The 17,074-nt window shown below is 34.6% G+C and overlaps 1 protein-coding gene across 1 annotated transcript; it reads left to right on the top strand.

Annotated features, from left to right (window-relative positions):
• Positions 1-4,840: 4,840 nt before the first annotated feature.
• Positions 4,841-14,986, top strand: LOC110020640 (peptide methionine sulfoxide reductase A3-like). The gene is made up of 2 exons (XM_020718810.1): positions 4,841-5,243; positions 14,573-14,986. Exons 1-2 carry the CDS (start codon positions 4,872-4,874, stop codon positions 14,822-14,824), a joined length of 624 nt encoding a protein of 207 aa, XP_020574469.1. The 5' UTR covers positions 4,841-4,871; the 3' UTR covers positions 14,825-14,986.
• Positions 14,987-17,074: the final 2,088 nt, after the last annotated feature.

Here is a 17,074-nt window from a genome sequence, read left to right as displayed (position 1 = left end):
AAGAATAAAAAAAGCACACATGTTTTTATGTGGTTTGGTCTAAGACCTACATCCACAGTAAGACATCGAATATGATTTATTATCAAATTTTTAATCGTACAAAGCTGTATTTCTCACTGGAGAGGACTACAAATATTAAGTACATGTGTAATATGAAAATTCTAATCCATGTACCTCAATTTAAATTCCAAGAAAGCTAGGATAATTCACAATCCCAAAAAAAATTGTCAATGAGCTGGCCTGTCTCAAATTACACCGCAGGCAAATTACAACACAATTTTCATTTCTTTGGCTCAACACCAAAACCCATGTGTTAATTGCATCACATCGGCGGCTAGAAGCCAAAATCCTACAAATTGTAACATGAGAAGGCCGCAAATACAGCCGAAAATATCTAAAATAATAGCATTAAAAAGATTCCCACATCTAATGTAATCCTTAAGATTATGCATGAGCAGTAGAACTTCAAAATGAAGTAAGCCTTCTGTATTACCATTTCTCAACCATAAGAGATGCAGCACAATTCAACTATTTCAGCCAAGAAAAAACAAATTTTTAAGCCAGTAGGAGTCAAACCGAGTTGCAAGGAGCTAAACTGGACCAATTTACAAGACCTTTTGGGCCCATTTTTAATTTACAAAACCTGCTCACACCCAACATATCAATCATCATCATGCGTATAATCTACACATGCCACACTATATGTTGTTATAAATCATCTGATAGTTGATGCAAGACAAGTCTCAATCAACAATGCCTTATTTGGTTATTGATTCAAGCAAGAAAAATCTTGAGAAGACTTTTAGCAGACTCAACTCTATTGTCATGCATAATCTTAAGGCAAATTACAACACAATTGGCAAGAAAAATCTTTACCACCATCAGCCAACGCTTTTACGTGAAAGAACAGCCAATTGGCACCATAAAAACATGTGATCAAACATAGCTCCCTAGAACATGCAATATTTACCGCATTGAAGGAAAGCCAGCAAATACTATCTGTTTGAAAGAAATACTATATTGTAACGTATTGCATCCATTTGAAAAACACAGTGACAGAAATGTTTATTCCTCCTCAATGAGGCATTCTAGGCAGATAATTCCATATTGTATCTATTTGAAAGAAATTTTAAGGAAAGCCAGCAAACTTCAAAATAAAATGAAAACATGGCATTTTTGAACCAACAGAAACATAATCCCCAAAACCTCCACAAGAACAATGCATCATTTTATACACCCGGCAATGACAAACCTTGAAGTTCAGAATTTCGTTACTAACATTGTTATTACGGATTTGATTCAAATAAAAATTTGAATCTAACTTTTCTTTCAAATTAGCACTTTTTAACTACTTGGGGAAAAAAAAGAGAAGCAATAGTTGAGAGAAGAATACAAGATGACAAGAGGTAAATTTGAATTTGAATCTAACTTTTCTTTCAAATTAGCACTTTTTAACTACTTGGGGAAAAAAAGAGAAGCAATAGTTGAGAGAAGAATACAAGATGACAAGAGGTAAATTTGAATTTGAATCTAACTTTTCTTTCAATATGAATTCTATTATCTACCATAGAATCGGGGCTCTGAATGCTCCAATCTAAATTAAATAACTTTTAGGATATATTACTTTCATTGTGTAGGATGGAAATGAGGTGTTCCATGAACATGAAAACTGCTATAGTGATGGTGTCAATTAATAATGAAGTGGCTAGCACTAAGAGGCAAGTAGGATCCCTATAACAGAGTCTGAATTTGGCTATAAGTTTTGAGAATTGATCTGAATGATGAGGGAAGATCATTCGCCAAGTGGCTAAGAGATTGATTAGCAGTTTCAAATGGAAGGTGATGCACCTGTTGTAGAATTTCTCAGATCAAAATGAGCCCAACAGTTTGAGAATTTATGTTCAAACATGTAGCAGGAGCAGCAGTTTGATTGGATATTTTCCTTTTCTTTCTTCAGTCAGTACCCAATCGATGGGGACCCAATCCAAATCTTTATCAAAATGGGGAATTCCACCGATAATCTGGCCACAATACGCCTAGAAAGATTATTTTCATAGCATCATTCCACAAAATAATTATAAAATAAAAGAATAAGGTTGATTGGTTGAAGTGCTGCATATAAAGTCTTGAAATTGAGATCTATGCAGGAGCAACATATGTTTTTATAGGGCAATCAAAATGAGGTGACCATTTTAGCTTTTGTGAATTTATGCCCAAACATATGGCATGAGGAGCAGTGCGATGACATATTTTCATATTTCAGAAGCAATAGTTTTTTGACTAATCATATGTATAGACTACTAAGCAATAATTTGATGTTACCATATGCCATGCTTGCAATGTGATATGCATAATCCATAATGTCAAGGTCATATGCATAATCTGATTTGAACCAACAGAAATCGGGTAGAGATGAAGAAAAGAATGGCCGAATTGTAGCATGTAATAAAGATAGGGCAAAAGAAGGAATTCGAGCCCTAACGCCAACAGCCAACGCCGAACGCAGCCGAGGCCCCGCGATCCGGCTAATGAAGAAAAACGGAACCGCGGGACGCTGCGTTCAGAACGCCGCCGAACGAACGCGCGAAACAAACGCGTTGGCGGCGTTCTGAAAACGCCACCGTTCTGAAAAAGCTGTGCCAAACAGGGCCTAAGTTTTTCAAACTAGTGCCCCTATTCATGCATAGATTTATGAATCTAGTCTTATAAATATAAATTAAAAATTTAGATGCTAGATGTGTAAATACATAAGATCACTGGGTAGGTATGTAAATTTCCCGTTTCTTAGCCCAAAAAGGCTTGGCACGTGGGCTGACGTAAAAAACATTAGTTTTTTGCTTGCAAGTATTATCTTCAGCCGCGTGTAACTAAAAGCCTCACACGTGCAAGTATCTGATTCATCTTGGCAAGATTTAGCGCCCAAATTAATTTTATTATTTTGGCCACATATAAATTGATTTTTTTATTATAAAAAATATATAATAATTGAGTCTTATTAAATGAAATTAAAAACTTAAAGGGCATTAAATTAAATTGAAAACTCAAGGGGCTTTTGTTTTTTCTGCCAACTCATAGCATGCTAAGCATGAGAATAAGACATAGCCGCCTCTTTCCATTAAGCGCGGAAGCCCCGTCATTGAATATGATATGATTTAAAATTACAGTTAAATGATTTGAATCTTATTTAAACCAAAATCCAAACTTTGTTTGCATCAAATTTGAACCATTTTTGAATTAGTATTTTAAACTGAATTGAACCAAAATACTCAAATGTTGTGTATCCTCATCAAACTCTCAACAACGCCAACTCTCGTCAACCCCTTCAGCCAGGATCCTCTCGTTGATGACTTCATTGGTGTTCGTTCATCGAGAACCCCTTGTTCTCCTTCATAGGTCACCAATCACATTGAATTCATCCCCCAACAAACTATTGACATAGACTCAGATTTGAACATGTTCGAATTAAGTTCATTTGCTTCAACTTCAACATACAACTTGTGAATACTATAGAATTCATTCGAAATGGATTTTAAGACTATTTGTCCATAAAAATAAATACTGAGGATAGTTTCTATAACTATGCGCATTATAAGTAATATAAAGTCAAATTTCTCTGTCAAACTTAGCGTTTTCTAAATAATTTTTGGATCCTAATTTATCATTATAATTATTTTCTTTCACGTTCGAGATCTTCGCTCAACCATTTAAACAGACATAAAATTATATTTATTTAATTTTATAATTAATTTTCTTATTTGATGCTGGGTGAGAACTGGGAAGCTCAGGCTCAAATATATATATTGAACAAAATTGGACAACAGCGAGTTACAACTGGAGAGGGTTCAACAAAACCAAACGTAAGAGAAAGAATTTGCACGAAATAATTGGTAATCTAACTCAAATAAAAAAAAAATGTTTAAATTACTTATAATTGGTCATCTGTATAAAATTACAAGTCCATGCTTTAAAGTGTTTCGACAGGTGGTGGAAATAAAAATTGAATTTTCTTCGTAAAAGAAATTTTCTTTTGTCAAACTAAATTATTTTGTACTAGACCCAAAGAAGTTATACATTATGCGTGCGAAAAAAATATGTGGTGAAATACATTATTATCTTAGCATTATATAAAAATTCAGCTTTTACAAAAACAATAAAGAACTAACAAAGTGGATATCAAATAATTTTTATATGAAAAATTTGAAAGGGGGGGAAAATCACAGGGCCAACTCATTTGAAATAATTTACCATGTGGATATATGTTATAAGACTTTATTTTCCCTTGAAGAACAAAAAATAATATTACAAGAGTGAGGGTTATTGACTAGATTCTTACTACATGTGTGACATAAAATATTAGGAAAGTGACAGCAACAAAACTGTAAATATATTATACACACACACAAACACATACATAAATAAATAACTATATACATACATATATCATACTTGTTTTTATAAGAATGAAAATTTTATTATATAACAAAATTAAGTAAATCTAAAAAGAAATAACATAAAATAAGTAAATATAATAAGAAAAAAAAAACTTTAAGAAAGCCAAGTTCAAAGATTTATCATCCAAAAGTTATTTGTAAATAAAAGTAGTTTACATACATATCATAATATAATTATTATGTATTTGCATATCTAACATTTAAATATTCATATGTACATAAATATCATCTGAATTTTTAACATCATATAAAAATTGATATCATTCTCATCTTTTTAAAAATAAAAAATATAATTTTATTTGTAGGTTTATACCATTAAGATATTATAAATATAAATATCAAATTTTGGATATTATATGTTTATATAAATATATATCCTCCCCCCCCCCCACCGAGCTCTTCAAAAATGTCTGCTCGTTCATGAGCTGGTTGGAAAAACTAGGTTTAGGGTTCGGCAGCGGGGCGGGGGTCTCATCAATGGACGCTTTGTCGACGGAGATCGCTTACGGGCCTGACAACGACGTGCCGGATGCGGGGCAGCAGTGGGCTCAATTCGGCGCGGGGTGCTTCTGGGGCGTCGAGCTGGCTTTCCAGAGGGTTCCTGGCGTAACGAAGACAGAGGTCGGATACAGCCAGGGAAAGTTTCATAATCCGACTTACGGGGACGTTTGCACGGGGAAGACCGGCCATGCGGAGATCGTTCGCGTGCAGTACGATCCCAACCAGTGCAGCTATGAGGATCTGCTAGACCTCTTCTGGGCTCGCCATGACCCTACTGCGCTCAATCGCCAGGTAATTTTTTTATTTTGGGTTCTGGTTTCTTGTTCACGTGTAATTCATTCTTTGACTATCTGATTTTTGATTGGGGTTTTACGGTTTGGTGCTATTAGCTGCCGCCGAATAATTGATTTTCTTGTCAATTTCTAATCTTCAATTCAATTCTAATCAAAATTTAAACTAAAATTTGTAATCTATGAATTCAAGTTCAAAACCAGTTAAAGTGGAAAACTTCGAGTAGTGATGGTTGTTATGGGCTTTGTTGTCTCCTTCGGTCAACCACGAATACGCATGTTGTATAATGTCCTGTCCATCGCACATATTGAGGGTCAATTTCTGACCTCATTTTTTGGTCAGCACATTTTCCCTTGGCCCTTAACCAATTCTATCTAGGCCTAGGTTCCCTTCCTAGTACCCCTAAGCGGCTAGGTTGGTCCCAACTGTGTAAAGTTAACTTGGGTTAGGTCTGATTGGATTGACCCTGGGTTGGCTTGGGTGTGCTTTGGTTGGCTTAAATTAGCTTGGCTTTGGTTTAAATCAAAATTAAAATTAAAATCAACTCAAACTCAAATTCAAACTTAAATATGGATAAAGTGTTACTTAACATAAAATAAACCTAAATTAATATCAAAACAAACTTGAATATAAAATTTTAAATTAACTTTAGGTCAACCTGTAAATTAACTTACAATTACAACATAAACCTAAGCTAACTCAAATGTAAGCTTAAATTTAAATCCCAATTTAATAGTTAAAATTAACAAAATTTAAATTATAATTTAAGTTTAAACTTAAAATAAATTGAACCAAACTAAAATTTAATCAAACTTAGAATCAAGTTTTAAACATAGAATCTAAAACTAAAACTAATTAACCTAAAAGTATAAATTTGAACATAAAGCCAAACCAACATAATTTAAAACCCAAGGCTAAGTTAATAATCTAAATTTAATCCAAAAATACATTCAAATTTCAAATAAACTTATTTAAAACTAATTTAAACTCAACTCGAATAAGATTAAATCATAATTTAAATGAAACATAAAATTAAAGTAAATTTAAATCATTGAAAACTTAAAGTGATCATAAATCTGAACTAAAATAAATTACAAATCAAATATGATTTAAATTAAAATAAATTTAAATTGAAGTTTGAATTAAGCTCCAAGCTTAATAAAAACATTAAAATAAAAATTAAACTTAAACTATAATAAATTTGAAACCAAATTATTAATTAAAATCAAATTAAACAAAATATGAAATTTAAAAAGATTTACATACATGCAATTTTTCTTATCCATAAATATTTAAGTACATATGAATTGGGTGGCATGTATGTAAATGCATCTAAAATTAAATCTTACTAAAGTATAATCTTAAATTTAATTTAAAATAAATAAAAGCTAAATTAAATTTAAGGAAATCCAAGTCAGCTTAAGTCATTCCCAATCCATTTTCTTTTTTGACTCTTAAAAACTAAAAAGATGCTCGAGGAGTGGAGGAAGAGTATTTTGGTTCCCATTTTTAAGAATAAAGGGGATGCACAAGAGCGAGCAAGTTATAGAGGAACTAAGGCTCCGTTTGGGGCAGCTTATAAGTGCGGGCGACGTTTTCAAAACGCCGCCATACCGTTTGGTTCGCGCTTTTCGCCAGCTTATCAGAAACTGCGTTTGGGTTTTTACACTAAACGCAGGCCGCGGGCCGACCCCTGCGGCCGGCCCGCGGACCGCCTGCTTATCCTGAAACGCACAAGCTGCCCCAAACGGACCCATAAGATAATAATTGTGTCATACTTTAAAATATGGGAGAGGGTAATCGAACATAGGTTAAATTGTGATACAAGGATTTCTCATTAGCAGTTTTGGATTTATGTCGGGCAAGTCTACTTTGAAAGCTATGCATTTATTGAGAAATTTTATTGAAAAGTACATAGAGAGTAAGGACGATCTATATATGATTTTTATTGATTTAGAAAAAGCTTACAATAAAGTTCCAAGAAAAGTTCTTTGGAGAGTTCTAGAAAATAAGGGTCCGTTTGGGGGTAGCTTATTTGGTGCGGTGGCGTTTTGAAAACGCACCTGGACTGTTTGGGTAAACTGTGTTTTGACAGCTTATGCGTTTTGAAAATGCTGAAAGTAGCGTTTTCACACCGCACCTATCTCTAACAGCGGTTTGACTTTTCCAAGAAAATAAAAATTTTTAATAGCCACAGCACTTAGTTTATCAGCAGATTATTTTTAATCAGCTTATCAGCAAATTATTTAATAAGCTGCAGCTCCCTCAAATAAACCCTAAAAGTGCTTATACGACTTATATTCAAGTCATTAAATATATGTAAACTAGAGCTGTTATTTGTGTTCGAATAAAAAGAGGATTGGCCGAGTATTTTGCTATTTCTGTTGGATTATATCAGGGACTGGCTTTAAGCCCATATATTTTTGCTTTAGTTATGGATGCTCTTATTGGACATATACAGGAGGATGTTCCTTGGTGTATAATTTTCACTAATGATATCTTTCTTGTGGATAAGACAAGAGGAGTTAAGGAAAAACTTGAATTATGAAGGTCTACATTGGAGTCTAAAGGCTTCCGTTTGAGTAGATCTAAAATTAAATGTATGAAATGTAATTTTAATAGTCGTAGCTCTAGTGACAGACTTGTAACTGTGGGTGATCAAATCATTAAAGGTGTGAACATTTTAGTTATCTATGGCCTATTGTTCATAGTGATGGTGATGTAGATGGGGATGTTATTAGTAGAATTCAGATTGGTTGTTGAAGTGTAGGAATGCATCGGGCGTATTGTGTGATAGAAAAGTACTATTTAGACTTGAAGGAAAATTTTGTAAGCTGGTGGTGAAACCTGCAATGCTTTATGCCTCAAAATGTTGAGAGAAGCATAAAACAAAGTCAAGTGTTGCTGAGATGAGAATGCTTAGGTGGATGAGTAGCTTGACACTTAGAGACAATGCGAAATATGCGAAATAAATATATAATAAATATATCCGTGAAAGTGTTGGTGTAGCTCCAGTTGCAGAAAAGATTAGAGAGTCGTTTAAGATGGTTTGGTCACGTTAAATGTTGACCATCTGATGATCCGATTAGGAGAGTAGATGTTTTAGATTTAACTTATGTTAAGAAAGCTAGGGTAGACCTAAAAAAAATTAGGCATGTTGCATAAAAAATGATCTTAATCTGTTAGAATTAAATGAAAATATGACACTCAATAGGACATGATGGAGAAAAGAATTCATGTAGCTGAACCACTAAGTAGGATAAAAACTTGTTATCGTTGTTGTTGTTGTTGTTGTACTCTTAGCCTTTTAATTTTGTTGTTATCCTCATTGTGCCTTAAAGGTTTTTCCGGCCATACCACTCGCATTCCAGCCAAAAAGAATCGTAACTCCTTCTGTTTTCACAAAAAGTCCTTGCTACCCCTTTTGTTCGCGAAGCATCACCTTCGTCCCTGCTTCTTTTGCCTCAAGCATTTGGTCGAGAGGAGCACAACAAAAGCCGCAATCCCTTAGGGTTGAACGACTCCAAACACAAGTTTCTTCTCTCTTCATGTTCGCGAGGGCTTCTCCTATATTGTTGAAATAGGGTTTACCTCTTCTTACTTTTGCGGTTTGCTGGAGCATTCTTACCTTTTGTTCCTTAGGTTTGTAAGATACAAGGCTCCCAAGGAGTAGACTCTCATTTGTTTGGTTTGCATCCCTAACCAAAACCGAGCAAGCAACCATCCTCTCATTCTTTCCTTTTCCGCACAACGGTAAAAGGTCTACAAGCTATTTCTTGGCTTGCCCTAGCCACCCTAAATCCAAGGTGCTGAAATGTCTTCCCATTCATCCTCTTTCTCTCGATTTCAACACAAAATAGCATGGTTGTAGCCCCAACTTAGGCTGAAAGAGGCTCTCCTTTCCTCCTTGAGTTTGCACGAGAGGAAACACAACCAAAGTTATTTTTTTCTCTCTCCCCTTTGCCAATTCGTATGAGAGAGGCTAAATCGATCTGACATTTACACCCTTCGAACACCCCCCCTCGCTAGGTATAATCCCTCACTTGTTGGATTTGGTTAATTGGTTGATTTTTATGTTTTATAAGTTTCATGTTTTGGTAAAATCTTTATTGTGGATTCATTTATAATTAAGATCTATCTTCGTAAAATGTCATTCTTTATGAAATATATGTTTGATTCTATCTGTAAGTTTTAAATCTTGATGTTGGGACTAATGTGCCTTAAATCTCTATGTTGAAGTCCAAGTCATGAAGGAAAAAAAAAAGAAAAAGAAAAAAGATTGCATATTGTAGATTCTTTTTAGATTAGAGCATTCTCTTATGGACATTGACACGGGATTGTAATTTGATAATATCTTATAGGAATAAAAATGAATATATATATATTCTTTTTACTATTATGGTCAAAATGCAACATATATATATATATATATATATATATATATATATGTTGCATTTTGACCATAATAGTAATTGTTTATGCGCGTTGTTATAATCCTAAGTTTATATATTCCTTGTTGACTTGGAAGAGTTTGATTTAATTTGTGATTGGTTTGCATAGAAATTTGATATTAATGTTGAAGGTTAATCATCACGAGTATGCATTTCCATGATTGATTGCAAATATAAGTATTTTATGATTATGAGAAATCAAGTCACTATAAAGTCATTTCAAAGTTTTCAGCATGCATAAAGATAGTGTGGATCTTGTCATCTTGATTTATATGCCAAATGATCTTGGTGGAGTCTTGTATTGTCTGTGTGCATCGTTTCTTATTACTTATCTTGGGTTCTGATATGCTCAAGAGTTCATCAAGTCTATTTTTTGTTCAAGTTAAATTCTCGTGCATCTTTGTATACTTCATTATCTGCTTGATTTAACGAAGAAACAATTTGTATGTACCTAACATTGGACTTATTACATATGAATTTCAAACGTAATTTTCAACTTTATTCGTTTGGGTAAATCATATTCCATGACACTTGTTGCATTGATCCACATTTTCTAGCTCTAACTAAAAATTTGTGTGATTTTCAGGCACCATTTTATATAATGATCATGATATGCATGTTGCATATTGCATTGAATGCCAAGTTTATTCATATACTGTTACATATATCTTTACATGTCTTGAATTTGTGTATCAGGTGGGATAAAAAGACTTTCTAATTCATAAATCATCTCGGTTCCTAATATAATAAATGAAAGGAACTTTAAATACTAACTAATTATAAGAATCTCAAAGCTATGCATGTGTTAACCATAACTTTGATTTTCACACATGATTACATCATCTGTGGGTTCATTATTTTGCATATATTTCAATCACTACATTGTTTCAATACTTGTCTCCATGCGCTCTACACTAAATCGTGGCAGCCAATCACGTGACATCACACGTAAAGCACTGTTGTGTCACCTGTCGACGTGGCAGTTGACATGACACAGTTTTAAACTAATTAATTTATCAATCGAACTTTGAAATCACAAAGAAAAATAAATGGATACAATTTTAAAATAATTTAAATCCAATAAAATCTAAATTAAAATTAATATTTTAAAATATTTCAAACCAGACTCAAACATTCTCCTTCGCCTTTTACAACATTCCACCTTAATGAAGGGATTAATTTAAGATGGTTTGTAGGTTGTTTTAACCAAAGCCAACCTTTGACCAACTAAAGTAGAGTTTTTAAAGTAGTGTTTGGATGGGCGGTTGGCTTAAGTCGTGTTCTGTAAATGGTTACATATACGGATGTTAACGATGAAGAACAATGCGTAATATTGTTATTTCCATAGCATGTTTATTGAATGAATATAACATAACTTTTATGTAAATTCTTATACATGACTTCTGTCATATATTAGTGACAAATGGATAAGAGACCTATTAGCAGGGCATTTAAGGAGATTTCACAAGATGTTGCACATTTCGTAAGAAATATCTGTTGACCTTTTATATGTGTTGGAAACATTCTATGATCTTCATGTTTCTTCTAGGACAACGAGCAGAGATGTTTGAGGCCTAACTTCATATATATTATCTCATAATGATTTCATAAGGGCAATATGCGAGCGGTTCCAAGATTGATATGAAACACTTACTTGGTACTTTTTTGTAGGCTTAAACGCACTGGTTAGCTTATCAACTTAGGTGATAAAGCCTATAGATTCAACATTTTATATAATTCTACCAGAGATTTCAAATGACCCTCTATAAATGCAATTTTTTAAAGTGTCTTTTTATATTTATTTTTTTTTCACTTTTGGTCAAAAAAATAATTCAATAATAAAGATCTCATACTTTATGCAGAACTGTATTGGAGGTATTAATGGAACAAATGCTAATGCTTGTGCTATTAAACATTGGTCAATGTGTTTCAACTTAATAGCGTGTGACTAATTCACAAATGTGATAATTTTTCGATTTTTTTTAACTTTCTCATTGTAACATCAATATAAGCTCATTTTATGATTAAAATTGAGATTATAGATTTGCAATATGCCAATATGCCAATATGTCAATATACTATTGTACTTCTTACTGCTGTAATAAACTCTGCATTCACAGGAAATATGAGTTGAATGGCTTCTAAAAGTTTTAGAATTGTAAGCAACAACTGTGGCATGCAATATTGCATATTTAAATCATAACGAGAAACTAGCTAGGAAATAAAACTTTATAGGTGTCCCAGAAATATATCATTTGATGATTGCAATTTTTTTTAGATAAAATGACGATTGTGAGGACTCCACTTTAGATAGCGATCATGTGTAGAGAATAGCTTTGGAAAGAAAATTCTCCAAAATTCTTGATCGTTTGGACATTATGAGTAATATCATAATAACATTACTTATTATTATTTAAATTTATGTTATTTAGTATTAAGTGATGTATAAATTTTAATGTAATATATTAAACTTCTAACTTTCTGTATTATTTTGAAATTTATTTTTGGTGTTCTGTTTGAATTCTTTCTAAATTGGTGAACGTAAAACTAACAAATGTACATTAGGGCCTTACAACCTTCATTTCAGAAACAATTGTAAGTATGGCTGCCGAAAAGCTCATTCGTAAAGAGCTCATGTTTGACTCCTTAAGTAGTTCATGTTCGAATCATTTGTTAAGTGAGTTAAACACAAATAATTTTTTTAAGCTTGTATTATGAACGAGTCAAACACGAAAAATCCTTTGTTCGATTATGTTCGCTATTTTTTGCTCGAAATAAGAAAATTCTGTATAATATTTGTATTATAATATATTATATATGTTTTTATTTGAGTTTAAATCACTTAAACTCATTTAGTCTTGTGATTATGCACTTCTATTGCATAAGAATGGTGTAGGTTTGAATCCAACACCCTAAATTTTTTTTTAATTAATTTAAGCGGGCCAATTTTGAGACAAACATGAGCCGTACACGAACAGTATTTATGAACAATTTCCAAAATTAATTTTGAACAAAATTAATTTCGAATGAGCTCAACACGAGCCAAGCCTAAGCCCACTCGTGCTTGACATGTTTACAGCCGTAGCTACAACACAACAAACTCACAACTAAACTATCCAAATATACTTTTTCACCGACATCAACATTGTGGCAACAACTTCTCCTTCTAGTAGTTTCATAGTTGCTTTTTGAAACTCCTGCAGTTAGCGGTGTACATGAGTTGAGTTGGCTTGCGAGCCAACTCCAACTCGATGGTTAATAACCTCACGAGCTTGAGATAATATGTAGAACATTTTGTAGAACATTTTGTTTGCCACCCTCGTTATTTTGAGCTAACAAGGTGCTGAGAAATCCATTTATTGCAGTTCTTTAGAGAATTAGTTCTATTTTTTTTATTAGTCAACTTATTGGGAGATGTAAATTGTGGAAATCTATTCAAGTGATTTAAATCAAAATTTCTATTAGAAGTGTAAAAAAAAAATACAGAAAATATCAAATTTAATGTCGAAAAATCTGACAACGTGAAACACTACAGAGCCACATCACATCAGGAAATTCACCATAAAGCAAAAATGAGGAGAATAGCACAAGTTAAACCCCACTTAACTTTCTTCACACCTTGGACACACCTCTTGCATTTCTCTCTGTGCACAAGAGAATGAGAAAATCCAACTTGAAAAAGAGCAGACAAAATTGCTTAAAATGAACTCCCTTTTTCTTAGCGTCGCAGTTACAGTACTGAGGCCTTCCGAGGGTATAGCAACGGGGCGTTATGTATAGAAAATTTTTTTTGCCCCAAACCCATCAGAAGAGGGGGGAAGGGGGAGGGGGGAGGGGGTTTACCTGCTTGAGAAACTCATTGCCGAGCTTGATTGGCGAAGTTGAGGACACTAAATTGATAATTGATCGACATAATCAGACTCCACATAATAACAAAACTATAACACAAGCTTGGTCCTTCCCTCGCCGAGCTTGATTGGCGAAGTTGAGGACACTAAATTGATAATTGATCGACATAATCAGACTCCGCATAATAACAAAACTATAACACAAGCTTGGTCCTTCCCTTTGCAGGTGAGAAGGGATACGCCGAGCTTGATTGGCGAAGTTGAGGACACTAAATTGATAATTGATCGACATAATCAGACTCCGCATAATAACAAAACTATAACACAAGCTTGGTCCTTCCCTTTGCAGGTGAGAAGGGATATATATTAAAATGAATTTTTAGGCAATATTGTTGTGCTTAATTATAAGCGGTTTAGCGCTTTTTGTCTGTGCTAACTATGCAGGATTCAATATACCTTTTATAAAGAATAAAAAGTTCCCTTTTTTATAATCTCTTCCCTCTCCTTGGACAAGCTCTTGCTAGACCCCCACTGTTCTACTACAGGGTTGATGTTCTGCTAGTTGTCTTCGATCTTAGGAAGAGTGGAAACTAGAAGGACGATTGGGTAATCTATGGTGGCTGTTATGAAAGCCACCAATCCGGGCTACCCGGTTAGAACCACCAAAATGAGACAATGATTATGGGGTTAAGGGCCATGGAGAGGCCCAATTGAGTTCCCCGTGTTGCAAGTTGATGCATGGCTGGGCCTAGTCGGTTTTAAATGCTCGTCAAACTCGATGGAAGGACATCCATGATAGGTGGACGGTCAAAATTATGCCGAGGAATTTGGCCGTCACAAGCTTCCTGATTTTTCTACTTCTTTTTACTATAAACTACTTTGTTAGAGAAGTTCAATTTGAAGTATCATTATTATGCTAAAGAAAAAAGCATCAGATTTTCTTATTGTTTAGGCTTGTTTGCGGTCATTTTTATTTTCATCGGAAATTGTTCGTCACATGGTGATGATTTTCATCAGCTCAACCATGCAGGGTAATGATGTGGGAACTCAGTATCGTTCAGGGATATATTACTACTCACCAGAGCAGGAGAAAGCTGCAAGAGAGACTTTAGAGAGGCACCAGATTAGCTTGGGCAGGAAAGTTGTCACAGAGATCCTTCCAGCAAAGAAATTCTATAAAGCTGAGGAATACCATCAGCAGTACCTTGAGAAAGGAGGCCGCTCTGGCTCCAAACAATCTGCTTCAAAAGGTTGTACTGATCCCATCCGCTGCTATGGCTGATGGTGCGGTAATAAATGCTCATACGGCACCTATGGCTGATGGTCCGATAATAAATGCTTATACGGTACTCAAACAGTTAATTTCCCGCATTTGAGAACTTTTGAGTTGTTGCCTTCTACCTTGTTTCACATGAAATGCGTTTTACTTCTGGAACTTGCATTATTTGTTGTGACTAATTAATTCTTATTTATGTATGTTATTATAATTAATGCATGCTAGAAGGTCCGCGGCGGTAGATTAATGAATTATTACCTTAGTGTTGCACGAAAGTGTAACACACAGATAATTAAAAAGATGGAGGAGACATCAATTTTTATATTGAAAACCTTTGAAAGGGAAGAAAATCATAGAACTTAGCCAGTTGACATAATCTTCTATGAATGATGAGTAGACATGTCCACTTTTCTCCTGATTTAGGGAAGATATAATACAAAGCTAATCATTATAAATATAAAACAATAGTTCATTGATAATAGTCATAGTTTGACTATAATGAATGTAATTCTTAGTGATAGCGGACTGTAAGGGCCATAGTTGTTTGCTATAGAGGCAGTAGTCCACCATGAATGTTATAAACGGTAGTTGTAGTGTCAGCTTGTCGTATAAACTGTTATTGAAAGTCATGATAGTAGTTTGTTGAATGGGTCGCAGATGGTTGCTTCAGGAGCATTTGTTGACCAAAGATGTTGTAGTAGGAAGATGTCGAAACTGTGAGTCACATAGGCTGTTGGTCACATAGGTTGTAGAGGTGAGCTGTGATGACATATGTAGGCCACAAAGACCAGAGTTCAGAATTGCAAGAGATATGAACCACATAGACACTAGTTGGTTGCATAAACCATAATGATGAGCTGCAATGACATTTGTAGGCCTTAGGGGCCGAAGTCGGGAGCTGCACGAGCTATGAAAAAAAGGAGCGTTGTTGGTCACATATACCATAGTGGTGAGTTGTGATGAGGTCTGTAGGCCACAAAGGTCAGAGTCGAGAGCTCTGAGCCATGTAGAACATAGTTAGTCATGCATGCCGTAATTGTGAGCTTTGATAATGTCCATTGACTGCAGAGGTTTTGGAGCTACAAAAGCTCTGATAACGTTCGTAGGCTGTAGAGACCGGAGTTGGGAGCTACACTAGCGATGATAACATCAATAGACTATATATGTTGGAGTTGGGATTATATTTGCTAGAGTTGAGATTATATGCGTTATAGGCCGCTCAAACAGTAGTTGGTCATTCAAACCGTAATGATTAGCTGTGATGATTTCTATATGCCGCAGAGACCAGAGTTGAGAATTACACAAGTTGTAAGTCACGTAGGTCGTAGTTGGTCACGTATGCTATAATAGTGAGCTGTAATGAGAGAGCTTTATGAGTCTTGAAAGAGTCACCGCTTTAGAGTGCATTGTTACACCGCTTTTGGGAGACATCGTTGTATTATATGTGGGATGCATTGTTACACCGTCATTAGGGTGTGTCCTTGCACAGTGTACCAAAAGACGTTTATGTTCGCTGGGTGCTTCATTATTCCGCAATGTACGTTAGTTTACCACGATGCAAGTTATGACTTAAGGGACTTTATTGAAAGAAGCAAGTGGTGTCTGATGATGGTCAACGGTAGGGGGCGACTAACATTGGCCGATGATGGACGGCGACCGCAGGATCGAGATGGTATTACCTGATCTTCATTATAGAAACAATGCTAAGCTTGAGCTCAAGTCTCTGAGCTTCAGTTTTCTGCTGGCTTCAGGTCTTAGGTCCTGTCTCAAGGTGGGGTCGAATCCTGTTTAGAAAGTCTATGTTGTAAGGAAGGAATCCAGACTACTATGATCAGACGACTTAGGGAGGTTCCGTCGATTTGACAGTGTTTTGTGGACATTTGTGTCTTAATGATGTTATAATTAAACAATCTTGGGTCCGTTGGATTTTTCTTGTCCAAACACTCAATTTGACTATAAGCTTTGTAAGATTTAGAGTTCATTTGACTTTACAGTTATGCACTGAAATCTTTTAAAGTGGTTTAACAACTTGATTCGTGCTTGTTTTGACTCAGATTGGAGCAATTTTAGTATCCTTGGGTGTCCATCATGTTAGTTTGACTGTAATTCTGTTGATATCGCAACTTTGGATGATTTTTAATCGAAGGTTGAACATTTTATGCTCAACAAGTAACTTTAAAATTCGTGTCATGTCTCGAGAGTTGTGCTTGATGATCGTTGATGGTGTATTAGTTGCTTCTCTATTTATAGGTAAGA

Source organism: Phalaenopsis equestris, unplaced genomic scaffold (genome assembly GCF_001263595.1).
Source record: "Phalaenopsis equestris unplaced genomic scaffold, ASM126359v1 Scaffold000105, whole genome shotgun sequence".
Taxonomy (NCBI): Eukaryota; Viridiplantae; Streptophyta; class Magnoliopsida; order Asparagales; family Orchidaceae; genus Phalaenopsis; species Phalaenopsis equestris.
This window is presented reverse-complemented; position numbering and strand designations above follow the sequence as displayed.